Source organism: Quercus lobata, chromosome 12, assembly GCF_001633185.2.
Source record: "Quercus lobata isolate SW786 chromosome 12, ValleyOak3.0 Primary Assembly, whole genome shotgun sequence".
NCBI lineage: Eukaryota > Viridiplantae > Streptophyta > Magnoliopsida > Fagales > Fagaceae > Quercus > Quercus lobata.
This window is the reverse complement of record NC_044915.1, coordinates 6,159,233-6,177,301: the sequence shown is the minus strand read 5'-3', so window position 1 is coordinate 6,177,301 and position 18,069 is coordinate 6,159,233. Positions and strand designations below refer to the sequence as shown.

Sequence of the window (18,069 nt, the reverse complement as noted above, 5' to 3'; positions counted from 1 at the left end):
GATCATTTTGGAGTTTTTAATAATATTTTGGTTTTAGAGATATTTTTGTAATTTTTAAAGATTGCAGGGTGTTTTCGTTATTTTGAAGCTTAGTCAATTTGGAGATTCTTTTAGTATTTCTATCATTTTGGAATTTTAGGGACATTTTGTAGGCAGGATTCGATCACAGCTTTTTTATTCAACAACAAGACTTTACTTGTGCTAATTGGAATCATCTACATTTATCTTGATTAGCGTATAATTTGTTTATCAAGAAACAAAATTTGTCGGTAATAAAATCTCCAATCTTAAGCCGTTGATACTCACTCAACTTAGCTTGATAACAACCCTAATTATATGACCACCCTTAAATATATCAACACTCAACTTAGCTTGATAACATCCCCAATTTTATGACCACCCTTAAATATAGTACGTCATGTAATAAGAGATTGATTCAAACTATCTTGTTGAACGAATTTAAAAGGAAAACAATATAGGTTTAAATTTCCATGTTCATTTACATATGATTTTTTTTTTTTCAAAAACTAATATATATCATGAGAAATGTAAAATTAATCATGGTGTAAGTAATGACTAATGAGATTGATTGTAAAATGCCGAACCACACAACATAGAATTTATTGCCCATTTTTGAAAGGTTACAAGTGTAACCACCTATATAGCACCCAAAAAATTACAAGAAGAAAAATAAAGAAACAAGCATGCAAAGATGTTCCTTTTTGTAATGCTCTTACAATTATTTTCCATTTTCAAATCACAACTCAAACCGAATAAACTATGAACTTGCACCAAAAACACGGATTCTTTGTTCAATCGGAACCCTGCAGCTTGGACAAGTAGCTTTACCCTTTTTCTCATAGTTATCACTGCAATTAGCACATAGAACTTGGTGAGCACACGGCAAGAAAACAATAGAGGCTTCATCTTTCGTACAAATTATGCATTCCCGATCACCATTGACTTCTTGCTCTGAAGAATCCTCCAAACAATATAATTCATGAAGCAGCTTAGCAATGGATTCTCCTTGTGGTTTTATGCCCTCATTGTGTTCTGTGGACACTGTATCTGATGCATGGTGCGACTCAGTGAATTGAGAAGACGCTCTTAGATGTGAAAGTTCTTGCTCAAGTCTTTGAAGATCATCCTTGTGCCGCTGGAAGTCTATTTCTATCTTTAGGCGCAAAGCCTCAAGTTTCCTTTTGTTACTAGCCTCAGCTGCTTCCTTGGAGCGTCGTTCCTCCTCCACTTGTGCTGAGGCTAGTTCTTTGGCATTCAACTCCTGCCTCCACTTTAGCTGTAATAAGAAAATTGCACAGGCATAATTGGTTCACTAATAAGTACTTATCATAAAAAAATAATTGGTGCAATAGTGAGTACAGCATGTATATGATAGAATACATTGATTGTTTAAGATTAACACACAAGAATTCAGGGGAACTTATAAGTTGCTACAAAAGCTGTGGAGACAGTTGTGGATGCAAAGAAAAATAACGGTGATGAATCCAATAAAAATAGAACGTGAAAAATTGAGCTTAAGGTACACAGACAATTAGATGAATGCGGACGAGTGTGGTAAACAGAAATTCAGTACAGTAAGCCAAAAGCAAAGTTAAAAGAGTAAGTGACCATGAACTCCAAATAATTTTATTGTTAATTCATCTGATTTGTAATCATATATAACATTTACCCCAAAAAAAGAACTGCTTTCTCTCACAGAATAATTAATTGATCCTACAGATAAGGCAACATTTTGCAATCTAACAAATTATACTTTTATGCAACATTTTGCATCAACTGACTGCCAAGTCTAAACTGGTTCCTCATTTGTTATCCTCAACCCATATTACATTGATCATCTATATATCTTACATCATGGCTTTTTTGCACAAATCATCATAGCAAGGGAGCTTTTGAGTTGGCCTCCCACTTCTATTTCCATATCATAAGCAAATGACCCATGTAAATAGACATGAGAGTTTGCGTGTGTGTGCGCGTGTGTGTGTGTTAATACAGAGGTAAATTAATATTCTTAACACACCTCAAATTCTTTCTGAGCCTGTTTGATCCGAACCAGCTGTTGCTGCAATTCCTTAATCTTTTCTTTCTCATCTTCAATCTCCTCCTGCAACTTACTTTTCTGTTTTTCCCAAGCTAAAAGCTTCTTCAGGCACTTCTTCTCCCTCTTTGCAACCTCCAAACATGTCGTAACTGACTCTGATGCACTTAATTTCGAAGCCTCCTTTTCAGCTCTGAGTTCTGCATTCTCAGTCTCAAGTCGTCTCACAGCTGCATTTGCCCGGTCCACTTGACCACTAGCCTTTCTCAAAGCATTCTCCATCTCTGATAGTCTCTTCATGGTTGAGTCCTCAAGAGTCTGTTTCCCTTTCTTCAACCTTTGAGTCTCCTCCCTTTCCATTCTCAACATCTTAAGCTCATTCAGATCATGGCAAAGCTTTCTTGCAGCTTGCATTGCCTTCTGGTGAGCCCACTCCTTCCGCTCCTTCACTTGTCTCTCAAAATCCTTAACCTGATGAAGCAGAGTCACTATCATCTCATCCTTCTGATCTTCTGCCACAGAATCCCAACTCTCATCAAGTTTCAGATCACGGAATTTACTCATAACTGAGTTTACAACCTCTTGGTTCTTCAAACACAAAGACTCCTGACTCTGCTCAACTGGAACTTCAGCCCCCAATACAGCCTGGGCACCCCCACGTGACAAAGCACTCGGACAAGCTTGAGACCGTGGCTGCAACTGTTTTGAGTTTGCCCTGAAACCAGCAGCAAACATGGCAACATTCCTTTTCAACAATGACTTCATCGAAGGAGAAAGGTTAAACCTTTTTGGACAGTCAATATCTCTCTGCAAAGTCACCTCTGCCCCACACGTAAAAAACCCATTAACTGGAAACTCTGACCCTCCCCCACTCCCAAAACCCCAGCCACCATGAAACCTACAAAGCGCCGGGGTCACAACACCAACCGAATGACTACCAACACTCTCAACAGCACTAGACACCATAGTACTACTACTACTACTACTAACACACCCATTGCTCATATTTGAAGGAAGCACCGGGATTTCAATACTACTCGCCCGACCCACATGAAGATCACTCATAAGCAAACACCACATGGCATCACCCTTACTCAAATGCGGTTTAACCTGTTGCAACAAAGAAACCATACCCGCAAGGGAGTACTCCTCCAACTGTCTCAAATCAGTGAAAACGGGTTCAGACTCATCTGAATTCCCATCACCATCACCATCACAATCACCACCACCAGCACCACAATTACTACTAACACTACAATTCAAATAAGCCAAAGAGTTATGCAATATGTTTGTCAATACATCCATGCCCCCATAGCAATACCCGTTTCGCAATATGGCTTTGAGGGCAACATCCTCATCATAACCCAATGCAACAAGCTTAGATATAGCTTCATTATACAAAAACTCCAAGTTTTTCAACAGAATTTCCTCTAATTGTTCCTCAGTGCAGTAACCCCACCCGTTATCTTCTTGGGTATTGGGGTTGTTATTACAAGAATTGTGGTTCTGGGTCGAATCCTTGAGACCCAGATGACCCAGATGATATTTCAATGATTTAATACCCGAATCAAATATAGATTTCGAGATTGATGCTCTATCTATGTAAGCACAGGGATCAAATTCGGGTTTAAGCGATCGGGTCCTACGATTCGCTCGCATGTGCTTCTCTCTTACAGTGCAACCCATGTTATATACGAATTGTAAAAAATAGAGATTGTTTGATTGATTGATTGATATCTGATAGTATTTTTATTGAGATGAAGAAAAAGAATGAAATTTTTTTATGGGCCTAGAGAAGAGAAGAGAGACTCACCACTGGATTTTTGATGAGGATCGGCGTTTGATTTTGGAGTGTTTCGCTGAGACGAAATTCTGAAACAGAGAGAAAGAAAGCATGTGTGTGTATGTGTCTTATAAAAGTGAAAGACAAAATGGATAGCTGACAAATCATGAAGATGCGGTTTGGTTTGGGCTAAATGTATTTTCTGAGGATATAATGGGCCTAGTGCAACATTTAAAACACTGTTCTTTCTTTTTCTTTTTTTTCTTTTTCTTTTGGGGGGTTGTTTTGAGTTTAATTTAAGCCCAACTTGATTAAAAATAACTAAATAATCCCAACTTTTTTCTTCTCAAAACAAAAAAAAAATTCTTATTGTGAGCAAACATGACCAAAAATAGTGAGGGGTTAATTAAAATTTACATATTTATAGACTAACAGCTATTTCATCTCGTTTTGTCCCATGTAGATTTTTCTCATTTCAAAAAAAAATGATAAGGTGGAAATGGTAAAAAGAATTATATATTTCTACTACATGTAACAAGACACTCATAGTATGTCAACCCATTGGTGTATAAGACTCATAAAATGTGATATTACCCTCTCTCAAGGATGGGGCAAAATCTTTGCCTTGATCATTGAGGTAGGGTGAGGATGAATTTGGTCATTCCACCCCAATATGCTCCAAATATATTTACTAAATTGTTATTATTTATTTGAGAAATAAAATGACTCTTTTTGATCTTTTGCATTCTAAATATATATATATATATATATATATATATATATATATAATTGGAGCAAAAGCTAAAAAATATTCTATTAGATTTTAAATTAGATTCCAATTGTTGTCTAATTTTACCCCATGTATCCTATCTAAGTTTTAAAAAAAAAAAAAATTTGATCTAGATGAGTTAATGTCGTGCAAAAGAAGAAGAATCTAGTATAAATAAACCATGAAAAGATCCAATTAAAAAAAATAAGAGTAAACTCATGTGTATATCCAAAAAAAACTAAAATAAAAAAGAGAGAAAGAATAAAACTCATCCATGACTTAAAAATATGTGTACTTCTTACACTAAGTTTTTTTCTTTTTACTTTTTTTTTTTTTGAGAGAGGAAATCAGTATAATTTGAAATTTTGAACTCATATATGTGTGTAATTGTGATTATTTTTAATTGTACTATGCATATGCATGGGTTATAAACTAGTATTATTTAATGGTCATGTATTCACTTTACCATCCATTATTGCTCTTAAATTGATATATGCTTATTTATAATTAAAAAAAAAAATTTGATATATGATTAGTTATATATATCTTCCTCAAATATATATATATATATATAAAATAAAATAATTAATTAATTAATACATGTATTCTATTGTATTGTATCCTAATTTTTGGAAATTGTCGTATCATCAATTCATCATGTGTATCACACCTGTATATAGAAACATGCCCTTGTTTCTTATCTACACTCTCATTCGGTTTTTTTTTTTTTTTTCTCTATTTTATATATTAAGAAAATTCAAAAAATTAGTTATTATTTTTTTATTTCAAAAATACTCTTAATTTAATTAACTTATCCTTATTCATAAAACATAAAAATAAGATTAAATTTAAAAAAAATTAAATTAAAAAAGAAAAAAAAATCTACCCATGTTCTATAAAACTTTCCGTGCCAGCTTAATCTTGCATTTTCGGTAGGAGTAATAATTCTGAAGAAGGCTGTGCCTCAATAGTCAGTCCTAGGAAAATTGATTGACGTTGATTATTTGTCACTTCCTGATATCAATGTTTTGACCGTCACTTTCCCAAAGGAACAATGGATTTAAGTAGTAACCCAATAGTTGCAATTTGCATCTTAGGGTATGTTTGGATTGAGTTTATTTTTATTGAAATTGAAAATTAAAATTGAAAATACTATAATAAAATAATTTTTAAATGTGTGAATAATATCGTGAGACCTATGTTTAATGAAAAAGTTACTGAAAAGTGAAATTTATGGATCCGTACACGGAAAAGTCAATATTTGCGACTACTGTTCATGAACAGTAGCCGCATTACTCCCTAAAATACATGAAAAAAAAAAAAAAAAAAACCAGAAAACGCAAACTTATAAATGCAGACGTCCAATCCAAACGAATACTTAATTTGCAATCAGTTAGTTTAATTTTAAACTGAGCTCATTTTTACTTTAATTTACAGGGAACCCGACTAATAATTTATTTGGCCCATAGTATTACAAAATAAGACATGAGTCTGTGTTCCCCCCTAAAACCTGGCAGGTTAATAACACTACCAAAAAAAAAAAAAAAAAACCTGCAGGTTCTATTTGTTGATAAATAAAACTTATAATTTAAGTACAGTACTTAGATGTTGTTCTCTTTAGAATCGATTTCAATCAAGATTCAAAACACATATGATAGTCTGGGCCACAAGTTTTTTAAAAAAAAAACCATATTTCATATACACCTAAATTTAATCTCTCTTTTTTTTGGTTGTGGTAATGACCTAGCTTTACATGCTTTACATAGGTTTAATTAGCTTAATTGATAAAAAAAAAAAAAAAAAAAATTATCTCTGCCTTGATTTGAATCTAACCTATTAAAAAAAATCAATTAATGTCTTGAAGTGATAATGAGGAGTAATTATTATAGTTAAGAACGTTGAAGGATACTATAGGGTCAAATCCTATACTTAGTTACTAAAATAATAAAAATTTAAAAATGTACCTCTAATTTGACTGATTCAACTATGACATCTTTGAAAAATTAATTATGATAGACTTCTACTGATATTCGGCTGATCAATATTACAGAATCATGCAAAGATTTAACAAAAATAAAGCTTTTTTTTTTCTTGAGTCGAAAGCGATGGTCAGCAATAACAAAATTCTGCATTGAAGATCCTAACTTTAATCAAATATTGCATTAATCACTTATATCATATATTATATTTTATTCTTCTCAAAAAAAAAAAAAAAAAAAACAAATCTTTTATGAGTTCATAAACCCCGACATAATGTAAAAGATTATGGAAGATTCTTTTAGAAAATTCCGTGGCCTCCCTATATTCCTTGAACATCCGGTGGCAGTTGAGGAGTAGCATTAAATATTTTGAAGCTCCATTTGTTTTTATAGAAAATTTTATGTGAGCATAATTTTTCATGTTTTCCTTTTTTCTTTTTTCTTTTTTTGAGAAATAATTACAACATGTTGCTAATTTCGCAACTCGAACTCTTTCCTTCCTAGACCCCGAGCAATTTGTACATGGGGAGGTGCCAATTCAGTTACAAGGCCTTTGGCAATATCAAGAAAAAAAAAAAAAAAAGTTCAAGGAAAAACTATCTTTTGACTTCTCTTATTTAGCTTAACGTAACTTCTCTTATTTAACTTAATGTGAGATAAAATTGTTTTACACTAAAATTTTCTAAAAAACAACTTTATCTCACATCAAGCTAAATAAAATAAAAAAAAATCAAAAAATAGTTTTCTAACTCATTTTAAGATTATTACTAAATATAAATAAAAAAAATACAGTTTTTTAGGGAAAAAACTTTTAGAAAATTATTCATTTTCTAAAAAATGTTAATGTCGAAACAAATGAAGCGTTTTGTTTAAAGTTTTTTTTTTTTTTTTTTTTTTGTAATTTTGAATTGGTGCTTAAAGAATTAAAAAAGAGTCAAAAAGAATTATAAAGACACCCAATTTCACATCATACTGAAGTGTCTGATTGTGAGCGGTGAAAAAAAAAATGGTCAGTGTTTGAGTAGAAACCAATTTTTATATATTAAATTTGGTCCTTTTTTTTTATTACATGTCAGCCGAAGTGGTTCAGATTGACTCTAAGTGGATATATGATTTCAAAGGTTTAGGTCTGGGGTTTGGCTTAATAGGACTTTTTGTGAGATGCACATGTTAAAAATGAGAATGAGGAAATGCCTAGATTACAAAGTCTAATTCACCAAGCATAAGTTATTAAACCTACTCAAAGTAATATATATTGTAGGAAAAGTAAATGCCTACTTAACAAGATGAATGCCTTTGTGTTAGAACTATTTTCCCTCTCTCTTGTGTGTGTGTGTTTGTTTCTCAAAAAACAAGATGAATGCCTAATTAAATAAGTAACCTATGAGTATTAAGACTGGGTAACCTCTTTTAATTAATCACTTCCAAGACTACTGTTGCCTTACCTTCTTTATAAAAATAAAAAATAAAAAAAAGTTACTTTTGCTTTCATGTGCTTAGCATGTGTCTCACTTGAAGTAATGCTCGAAGTAATTGTCACTCTTTGCAATGATGTGTTGCCTCCAATTGATTAATGCTACTTTCTTTCTTTTTTTTGGCTCTAACCTTTAATTAAGGGGCCGTTTTGGTAATGTTGTTCTAGTAACGTTTGTATTTTTTGGAAATACGTGTGGGTGAAAAAGCATGTGAAAATACATGTAATGTTGTTTAAATACTGAAAATTGTTGCTCAAAACACCCTACCAAACAGCCTCTAAAACATTTTTGATTTGTCAATCCTACTAGTAAAGTCTTCCTACATGGCCCTCTCTTATCAAGCTAAATGTCTTCAAATAAAATTTAATCATTTGGCCTAGTGGTGGGTAAAAAGTGTCTACTAAGCAATGTTATGTCATTCATTTTTCTTAGATGTGAATTTTGACAAAAATTCATTGTTATATTACATTTTTTTTCTTCTTATAACCTATATGCTTGCAAAATTCAAGATTATCATAAATCAAAACTATCTCATCTATAACATATTTATATTTCAATTTTTTGTGTATTAAAATTATTTATAAAAGATGAGTTTATAGATCGAATAATAAATATTTGATTGGTATGATATTTGGTATGATAAAACATAAAAATCATATAATCCAATTGTGGGATTTTCAAAATATTAATTCAATAAAAAATTTGGGTAACATTGTTTAAAGTTAAATGTAACTTGATATATATACTATTTTCAATACTATTTTCAATGTTGAGAAGAAGTTTAAAAAAAGAGTGGAAGTAATTCTAAGTGTACATATAAACCTATATTTATAGGTGCATCATGTGAGTAATAGACATGAAAGACTAAATTTTATGTAAAATTTTGTTAGGTATTGTAGGGACTGGGATTGAGCACTTCTTCTATTAGAGGAGTGGACTCAGGCCCAACTAGTCCAATACAATAAATTTATAGAGAATGGGTTTAAGAACTAGGCCTTAGTGAGGGTTACAACAACTTGACATAGTTATGAGTGGGTTGAATAATAAGGACGTAGGCTAAAGTATGAAATTCTGTCCTCGGACATTTCTTCCGAGGTGCTTATTATTTTTATTCTTTCTTCAGTGCTTGATTACAAAGGTTTCCAAGATCATGTAAATTGCTACCGTCTTCTCCCTCTCATTTCCAATCCCCTTTTCCTGGGAGATTTCTCTCATTATATATCCCTTTCCAGTCGATCTTGGCCCTCCATCTGTTGATCATGCAAGCCACTACTCGAGTGCTTGTCCCATCAGCCACCTTCTCAAACCTTCTGTGAGTTGCAGCAACCAAGACCGCATTGTTCATGGGTCATTTCCTCATTAATGCAGCCAGAACATTAGTTGTGGGCATTTAATGCGGAGGTGACAGTTTCTCCTTGAATTGTTCCTACACCATGCTCTCATGGCTGTCCTACGGTACTTGTCCTTTTTCTTGGGATGCTCTGGGAGGCTACCTTCGATGGCATGTCGTTCTTCTCTTCTAGGATTTGGGTTGGCCGAGTCCTCGACGATGTTTCTAGCCCATTTGGGCTTTCTTCATTCCTCCTCGGGCATTTATTCCTCCTCGGTGTAGGCCTTGGGCTTAATATAAAGTGGGCCGAGGTCGTCAAGTTCTTTGGTTCCACAATAGCCCCTCAAAATCCTGCTGTCTAGCTCCTCAGACAGAGAGGAGGATTTTGGTATCCTCAGGCCTTTATCATGGCTTGTCAAGTCTTGTCCTCCATCAGCACCAGAGCTTTTTCACTTGTCTAAGGCATGTTCTTGGCGCCTCGGTATACGGAGCGCGTCCTCATTAAATTCTGGTGGCTCTGTGCTCCCCACGTTCAACGGCGTGATGGTAATCTAACGGTGGGGATTTCTTTAACTTTATGGGCTGGAAAACCCGCACAATTATTTTTAATTGGAGGTATAAATACCCATTTTAACCGATCTGCTTCTTTACTTTTACACTCAAGAGTTCTTGCGCACACATCCTGTGTTCGGTCAACTCTCCAGCCAAACTCACATCTCTTTTCAGCATAAAAAGCCTGCCCAAGGAGCTTTTCCTCATTTCCATAAGTTTTCTTCTCTCTCTAACTCGCGTTTTCTCTCTTCTAAGTTTCTTCCCTGAGTCTCTTAGTCGTTTCTAGGGATGGGTAAATTAAAAAAGTTGGTTGAGTCCGAAGAGGCAACGGAAAAATTCGTCGCCGATTATAGGATACCCCGTAATGTAGGTTTGAGATACTGTGAAGAAGGGGAGTGGCATTTTAGGAGGCAAGAGGGTGAAGTGGTGATTCCCATAATCGCCTTCATAGAAGGTGGTATGAGAATCCCTATAGGGCCGGTGATGAGGGATTACCTTAGGCATTTCCGATTAGCTCCCACTCAGTGCGCCGCCAACGTGTTTAGGATCCTGGGGTGTGGACGCCTTAAACGAGAAAATGGAGTTGAGGTTAACCCATCCCATCACGATGTAAACTAGTGCTACAACCTCCAACACCTAAAGGGTAAATCCTATTATATGAAGACGAGGGATGATAAGGTTCAGCTTATTCAGTGCCTCCCCGAGACTAGCAAGGGGTTAAATAAGGACTTTCTCATTGTGTCTAGGGAGTGGCACGACGGCCTTCATTGTCCAATAGAGGAGGGGGAACCAGGTGGGGTATTTAGAGTAGGAGAGGGTTAATCTTTTGTGCTATCATAACTTGCATTATTCGATTGCTAATATGAACATGCTTTTTTTTTTTTTTTTGCAGATCCACACGCCTTTGAAAGACACTTTCACTTGGTCAACCGGGGAGATTTAGAAACTATTCTCAAGGCGGAGGTCCTTGTAAACGAAGCTGACAACTAAGTCAAGGCCGCTCACAAGATCCTCGGGTACGATCCCATCTAGAAATCATTCCCTGCTCCAAAGCACGTGATCAAAGCTAACGATCCTCGGCTTCACAAAATCACCTTAGCAGAACACAGGTTTTTGCTTCCCGAAGGATCTCCTGTCCCAAAAGGCATCCCGTTGGTAGGCCCTTCTTCATCCCATCAAGCAGCGGAGGCTGAGGGTGATTTGGGTCCGTCCAAGGAAGAATTTGGTGCATTCAACCAAGTTGATCAATCCGAGGATCCCTCTGGTGACTTGGGCGACCCCAATCCAAACTTCCTCCTCCTCCACCCCAACCTCAGCCTGCTCAGACCATGTCATCTTCCACCCAATCGCAACCATCGTCTCCTCGGTCCAGACCTCCTCCTTCTTCCTTACCTTGCAGCTGGTCTTCTTCTACTCGCTTATACTTATCGATCCGATCCATTAGTTGGCGCACACTGGTGGCAGGCTTGCCAGTCAGAGACTTCCTCAAGTCGTGCTCGGCTGGGAAACTATTTTTTAAGGTGCTGATGGTGACATCGTCAAAATTGTCGTCCATTTCATTATACATCTCCCAATATCTGTCCGAGTAGACCTTTAGAGTTTCTCCTTCCTGCATGGATAACGACAATAAAGCACTCAAGGGCCGAGGAGCTCTGCTGTTTGTAACGAAACGGGAGCCAAAGGCTTGGGTTAGCTGCCTATAAGAATCTATGGAATTCGTCTTTAAGCCATTGAACCACCTCATCGCCACTAGTCCCAAGCTAGATGGGAAAACTTTGCACATCAGCGCCTCGTCTTTAGAATGGACAGCCATTTTTTAGTTAAACTGACTCACATGCTCCACGGGGTCCGTTTTGCCATTATAAATGGCAAAAGTTGGCTACTGGAATCGTCGAGGAAGTGTAGCCCCTTCTATGCGGCGTGTGAAAGGTGATTTGAAGAGTTGATCCAGTGCCCTGCTCATGGCATCGTTTCCCAAGCCCCTAAGAGACGGGCTTTTACGTTTATGCCTTCAGTAGTACTCTTCTTCGTGAGAAAAGGTCTCACTTGAAGGAGTTCTCGATCTTTGCCTATAGTCATCATCGCTCTCATCACCGAAGGGCATGTCAGGGCTAAAATGAGATCGCCTTCGTTGTGCATGGCGCAGTTTTCTCTTCAAATCGTCTATCTCTCGCTGCATGGTATGCTTATCGTTCTGTCTCTGGGATACGTGACTCCTAACCTCTTTTGGTTGCATGGCCCGGTTATTATTTTGTCTCTGAAGCATGTGACTGGCCACACGAGAGTGGCTTCTGCTGGTTTAAGTGGTGTGTACACTTCCCTCTCGAAACCTTCCATTCTCTTCATTTCGGTCACACTCAGGGTTGGAAAAGTTACCCTGTTGTTGGGATCTCACCGGTTCGGGCTGATGGGAGCCTGCTTAATGAGAGCCTGATCCTACCATGCTTGATTGTTGCCCTTACTAACACACAAGTTCTCCCCACAGACGGCGCCAATTGTAGGGACTAGAATTGAGCACTTCTTCTATTAGAGGAGTGGACTCAGGCCCAACTAGTCCAATACAATAAATTTATAGAGAATGGGTTTAAGAATTAGGCCTTAGTGAGGGTTACAACAACTTGACATAGTTATGAATGGGTTGAATAACAAAGATATAGGCTAAAGTATGAAATTCTGTTCTCAGACATTTCTTCCAAGGAGCTTATTATTTTTATTCTTTCTTCAGTGCTTGATTACAAAGATTTCCAAGATTATGTAAATTGCTACCGTCTTCTCCCTCTCATTTCCGATCCCCTTTTCCTGGGGGATTTCTCTCATTATATATCCCTTTCCAATTGATCTTGGTCATCCATCCGTTGATCATGCAAGCCACTATTCGAGTACTAGTCCCATCAGCCACCTTCCCAAACCTTCTGTAAGTTATAGCAACCAAGACCGCATTGTTTAGGGGTCATTTCCTCATTAATGCGGCCAGAACGTTAGTTGTGGGCATTTAATGCGGAGGTGACAGTTTCTCCTTGAATTGTTCCTACACCATGCTCTCATGGCTGTCCTAAGATACTTGTCCTTTTTCTTGGGACACTTTGGGACGCTGCCTTCGATGGCGTGTCGTTCTTCCTTTCTAAGATCTGGGTTGGCCGAGAACAAGATTGTCCCCGGCGATGTTTCTAGCCCATTTGGGCTTTCTTCATTCGTCCTCGGGCATTTATTCCTCCTCGGCGTGGGCCTTGGGCTTAGTATAAAGTGAGCCGGGGTTGTCAAGTTCTTTGGCCCCACAGGTATAATACATTATGTTCTCCAATTATTAAATTCAAACACACGGTAATGGGGAATATTGTGCAAGTAGAGGGTTTGGGCCTATTAAATATTTAATTTATATTATATTCTAAAACAATCTAAAAATATAACTTCCAATTTTTTGAATATTCCTAATTAATATCAAAATAAGTTAACAATTCCTATCCAAAAAAAAGAAAAGAAAGAAAGTTAACAATAATCAGTCATGTCAAATTACAAAGGACGTTTTGCTTTGCATTTCTACAGGTTATATAGTTCTCGTTAAGCTCTGGAATCTGATTACTCCGTTAAAATAACCTTATAAATCCCACAAACTGTGTAACTATTATGACAAAATCATAAATCTTTATTTTTGCAAAGAGGATAAATACTACATTATTAAATTATGAAGTCGTTGAATCAATCTTATCCTTACTATAACAGTCTTGCAAAATGAATCTGCAGTACTGTAATTGTCCTATGATTATATCAGCATCCTATATAATACTAATGCTTAAGCTTAACTATTAAGTTTTTATAATTAGTACTATTCTTTTAGGGAAATATCAATCGGGTGACTTATTTTATTTTGGTTGCTAAGCAGTAAGCAGTACAATTCAATTCGATAACTTGTACCATAGATCACCTTATTCACCACTAGGACCTTTTGACCTACAATACATCACTGATGACATAATGGATTCACAAGAGTTCATCAGAGAGGGAGAGATCTAGATGAAATATGCACAATATAACGTTAGGGCTTACGGCAGTTATCTTATGAGATCAATGAGGTGGACGGGAAATTAGTTTCAGTTTGGAACCTATTCTTAAAAATTGTTTTTTTTTTTTTTTTTTGTGTGTTTGTGTGTCTTTAGTTTTATCACTGAAAAAAAAATTACAACTTACCCATATATGGTTTGGCTGAAATTTAAGTTGTCTACCTGTGATTTAAAATCTGACACTTTACCCCCCCCTGAGGTTAGCTTAATTAGATTTCCATAACCCACTTCGATTAAAAACAAGGCCAAATATGTGTGTGTGTGTGTGTCTTTAGCTTTATCACTGAAAAAAAAATTACAACTTACTCATATATGGTTTGGCTAAAATTTAAGTTGTCTACCTGTGATTTAAAATCTGACACTTTACCCCCCCTGAGGTTAGCTTAATTAGATTTCCATAACCCACTTCGATTAAAAACAAGGCCAAATATGTAATTTTGCTCCATTTTTATGTCTCTCTCCTCCAAAAACACAAAAAAATAAATAAAAAAATAAAAAAATAAAAGTACAAGATCAAATAAGATAAAAAAGAATTTAGCGGAACACTTGTATCATGGGATTTCAAATCACAGATAGGCAATTTAAATTTCAATCAAACCTCAGGTAGGTAAAATGTCAAATTTTAAACCACAAATAGGCAACTTAAATTTCAGCCAAACCACATATGAGTAAGTTGTAATTTGCCCAAAAAAAAAAGAAAAAAGAAAAAGAAGAATATGATGGAAAAATGAATTACAAAACACCTTTGAAACATCATTGAGGCAACAAAACACATAAAATGGTTTGGGTATAAATTTAGAACATGGTTTGGGTATAATGATTTTTGAAAACAGCCTCTTTGGGGGGTAAAAAAAACAAAGTGAGACTTTCTGTCTCCATCATTTGTTTCCAATTCAGGAAAAATATATAAAACCACTATAGATTTTCTGTTTTGCAATTTCTTCTTCTTAATTGCCTTGCAAGAAAGAAGACTTTTTAAACAAGGAAATGGATGAGTTTTAAAAAACGACCAACTCGTACATAATTGTGCTCTTTAATATTTATAGAGAAAATAATTAGAGTCACCACCCTCCCCGACTATCAAATTACTATTTCTCATAAAAAAAAAATCAAATTATTAAAAATAAATAAAACCCACAAATACCATTTTCAAATTGGTTGCTTTGGCTCCTCTAAAAAGCTCTAATTCCATGCAAAAAAAATTTGCTTTGTCAATGCCATCATAGAAATTAAAAAACCGTCACCTTCGACGTCAAAGAAACTATCCACTTTCAATTAATTATCTCTCTCTCTTTTTTTGTTTCTTTATGTTTACCTGAGTATCTCTTATTAAAGTAATCATGCTTTGTTGTTCATTGCATGTCTACATATTCTAAATTTTTAATGTTTATCACAGAAACTCTTAGAATAATATAGTCAAAATTCATTATTTTTATTATTTAAAATTTGAGAAATGATATGTCCACAACATTTTCACAACAAATTCTAAGTGACAGATTATTACTAGTTGTTATTGTTGGAGCAAAAAAGTAATCTTAGTGTTAGGTTCAAATTTGAACCAATAACAACTAACCACCAATGATTTGTTGTAAAAATGTTGTGAACATATCATCTCTCTTAAAATTTTTGGGATAGATAAGAATCACGTAGGTTTTTTCTCGTTTCAAATAAATGATGAGGTTGGGATGGTAAAAAGATTTATATATTTCTACTACATGTAATAAGACACTAATAGTATGTGAACCCATTGGTGTTTAAGACTCATAAAATGTGATATTACCCTCTCTCAAGGATGGGGCAAAATCTTTGCCTTGATCATCGAGATAGGGCGAGGACGAATTTGGTCATGCCACCCCAATATGCTCCAAATATATTTACTAAATTGTTATTATTTATTTGAGAAACAAAATAACTCTTGCATGTGCTAAGAATTTGATATATGGGCATTCTAATCTTTAACTTCTGTCATGGTGCAACAATGAGGAGGACTACCATAGAGCAACAAATATGTGGGATATTGTAGTAGATAATTGGAATGACATAGATGGATGAGCTGGGATGAGCTGGGATGCTTGAGATTGATAGCCTTACAACTCATGTGCCAAAGTTGGATAGCAATCTGATTAGGAATGCTAGTATCAATGTTGGTACAAATATTAGTGAAGATGTTGGTAGTGAAAAAAAATGAGGATGTTAGATCGTCTTAAACACTAATCTTTTATTTTATTTTGGTTTCAATGTTATCTTTTATTCATTCTTTTTGATCTTTTGTATTCTAAATCTATATATATAATTAAAGCGAAAGCTAACAAAATTCGATTAGATTTTAAATTATATTCCAATTGTTATCTAATTTTACCCCATGTGTTCTATCTAATTTTTTTTTTTTTTTTTTTGATCTAGATGAGTTAATACTGTGCAAAAAGAAAAAAATGTAGTATAAATAAACCATAAAAAGATCCAATTAAAAAAAAAATACAATCATGTGTATATCCAAAAAAAAAAAAACTAAAATAAAAAAGAGAGAGAATAAAACTCATCTATGACTTAAAAAACATGTAATTCTTACACTAATTATATATATATATATATATATTTTTTTTTTTTGAGAGAGAGAGAGGCACTACGTATAATTTGAAATTTTGAACTCATATATGTGTGTAATTATGATTGTTTTTAATTGTACCATGCATATCCACGGGTTATATACTAGTATTATTTAATGGCCATGTATTCACTTTACCATCCATTATTGCTCTTAAATTGATATATGCTTATTTATGAAAAACAAAATTGGTATTTGCTTAAATATATATATACTAGTTGAAGGCCTGTGCGTTGCACAGTTTTATGTTAAAACTTGTAGAATATATATAATTATTATTACCAAATAAATAATTATTATAACTAAAAGAATAAATTGCATTGGTATAACAACCATCAAATATAAAATGATAGCACCTTAATACAAAATTATCTTATAACATACCAATTGTGCTATAATATCATTTGTAGTTACATGTATCAAACTATTCACATATGAATTTTATATCTAATGAATCTACAATATAAGTGATTTGCAGTATTGTTAACAACAATATTAATGATTAAAATCTTTAGACAAAGTAACATAAAATTGGCCAATTTTTAGAGATAGAACTATTCGAGGAATAAAACCTTTGTTCTAATTAAAAAAAAAATTTGCAAAGTTCTACATCTAGATTACAAACCTTTCTTAGGATGCTTGAAGTCTTTTTTGACAAACCTGAAGAAAAAAAAATCAAGAAGAAAATTAAACAAAGTTAAAAAAAAAAAAAAACAAAGTACCATATAGATTGCAAAATTGTATGTAAATTTAATAGTCTATGATTGGAATTTACTACAACAACTTACATATATATTGGACAACAAAATAATTAAATTAGATCAAACCATTAACAGATGAATTAGATCATAAGGAAATTACCCCCTAAGGAAATTAGCTTAAACAAAAGGCAACAAATACATAAAACGAATTTAATTGATTATAATAAAAAATCAGAGTAAAAAATACATACCTACATGATTGTAGGTAGAAAAATGGAAGTCTAAATAATAAAAAACTGTACAATAAGTTGGAGAATGAAAAACTACACCAACGAACGGTGTATATATATACATACTCCACCTAGAAAATGAGTCCAAGTAAAAATCAAATACTCTAAACACCTTGAAGTTACCTAATCAAGAAGTTTAGGCTAATTACATACTAGTTTTTTTTTTTTTTTTTTTAATACTTAATCCCAAAAAAATTGTTAACGTTATTAGCTAGATTGTTATTAGATTTTTTTTTTAATTACGTTAAAGTTAATACACAAATTAAAATAAATAAAATAAATAAATAAAATAAAATAAAAACCTTACAGGAAGCAGTATGTTTTTTTTTTTTTAAAGATACACTTACTTTATGATAACAATGAATTAGAGATAAGAATGAATTAGAGTTTTGATTTTTTGAATTTGAGATATAAATGAATTAGAATCTTGATTAATCTAATATTAATCTGCAGTTTTTTATTTCACTT

The 18,069-nt window shown here is 34.1% G+C and overlaps 1 protein-coding gene across 1 annotated transcript; it reads right to left on the bottom strand.

Moving 5' to 3' along the window:
- Positions 1–585: 585 nt before the first annotated feature.
- On the bottom strand, positions 586–3,956 carry LOC115971458 (MND1-interacting protein 1-like). The gene is made up of 2 exons (XM_031091387.1): positions 2,042–3,956; positions 586–1,297 (listed from the first exon to the last, which is right to left on the bottom strand). Exons 1-2 carry the CDS (start codon positions 3,743–3,745, stop codon positions 779–781), a joined length of 2,223 nt encoding a protein of 740 aa, XP_030947247.1. The 5' UTR covers positions 3,746–3,956; the 3' UTR covers positions 586–778.
- Between the last annotated feature and the right edge of the window lie 14,113 nt (positions 3,957–18,069).

Excerpts from the sequence above, each read along its gene's own strand:
- LOC115971458 (XM_031091387.1), bottom strand. The coding sequence starts at position 3,745 with ATGGGTTGCACTGTAAGAGAGAAGCACATGCGAGCGAATCGTAGGACC. Across the intron at positions 1,298-2,041 it reads AGGCTCAGAAAGAATTTGAG|CTAAAGTGGAGGCAGGAGTT; the intron begins GTGTGTTAAGAA and ends TTCTTATTACAG.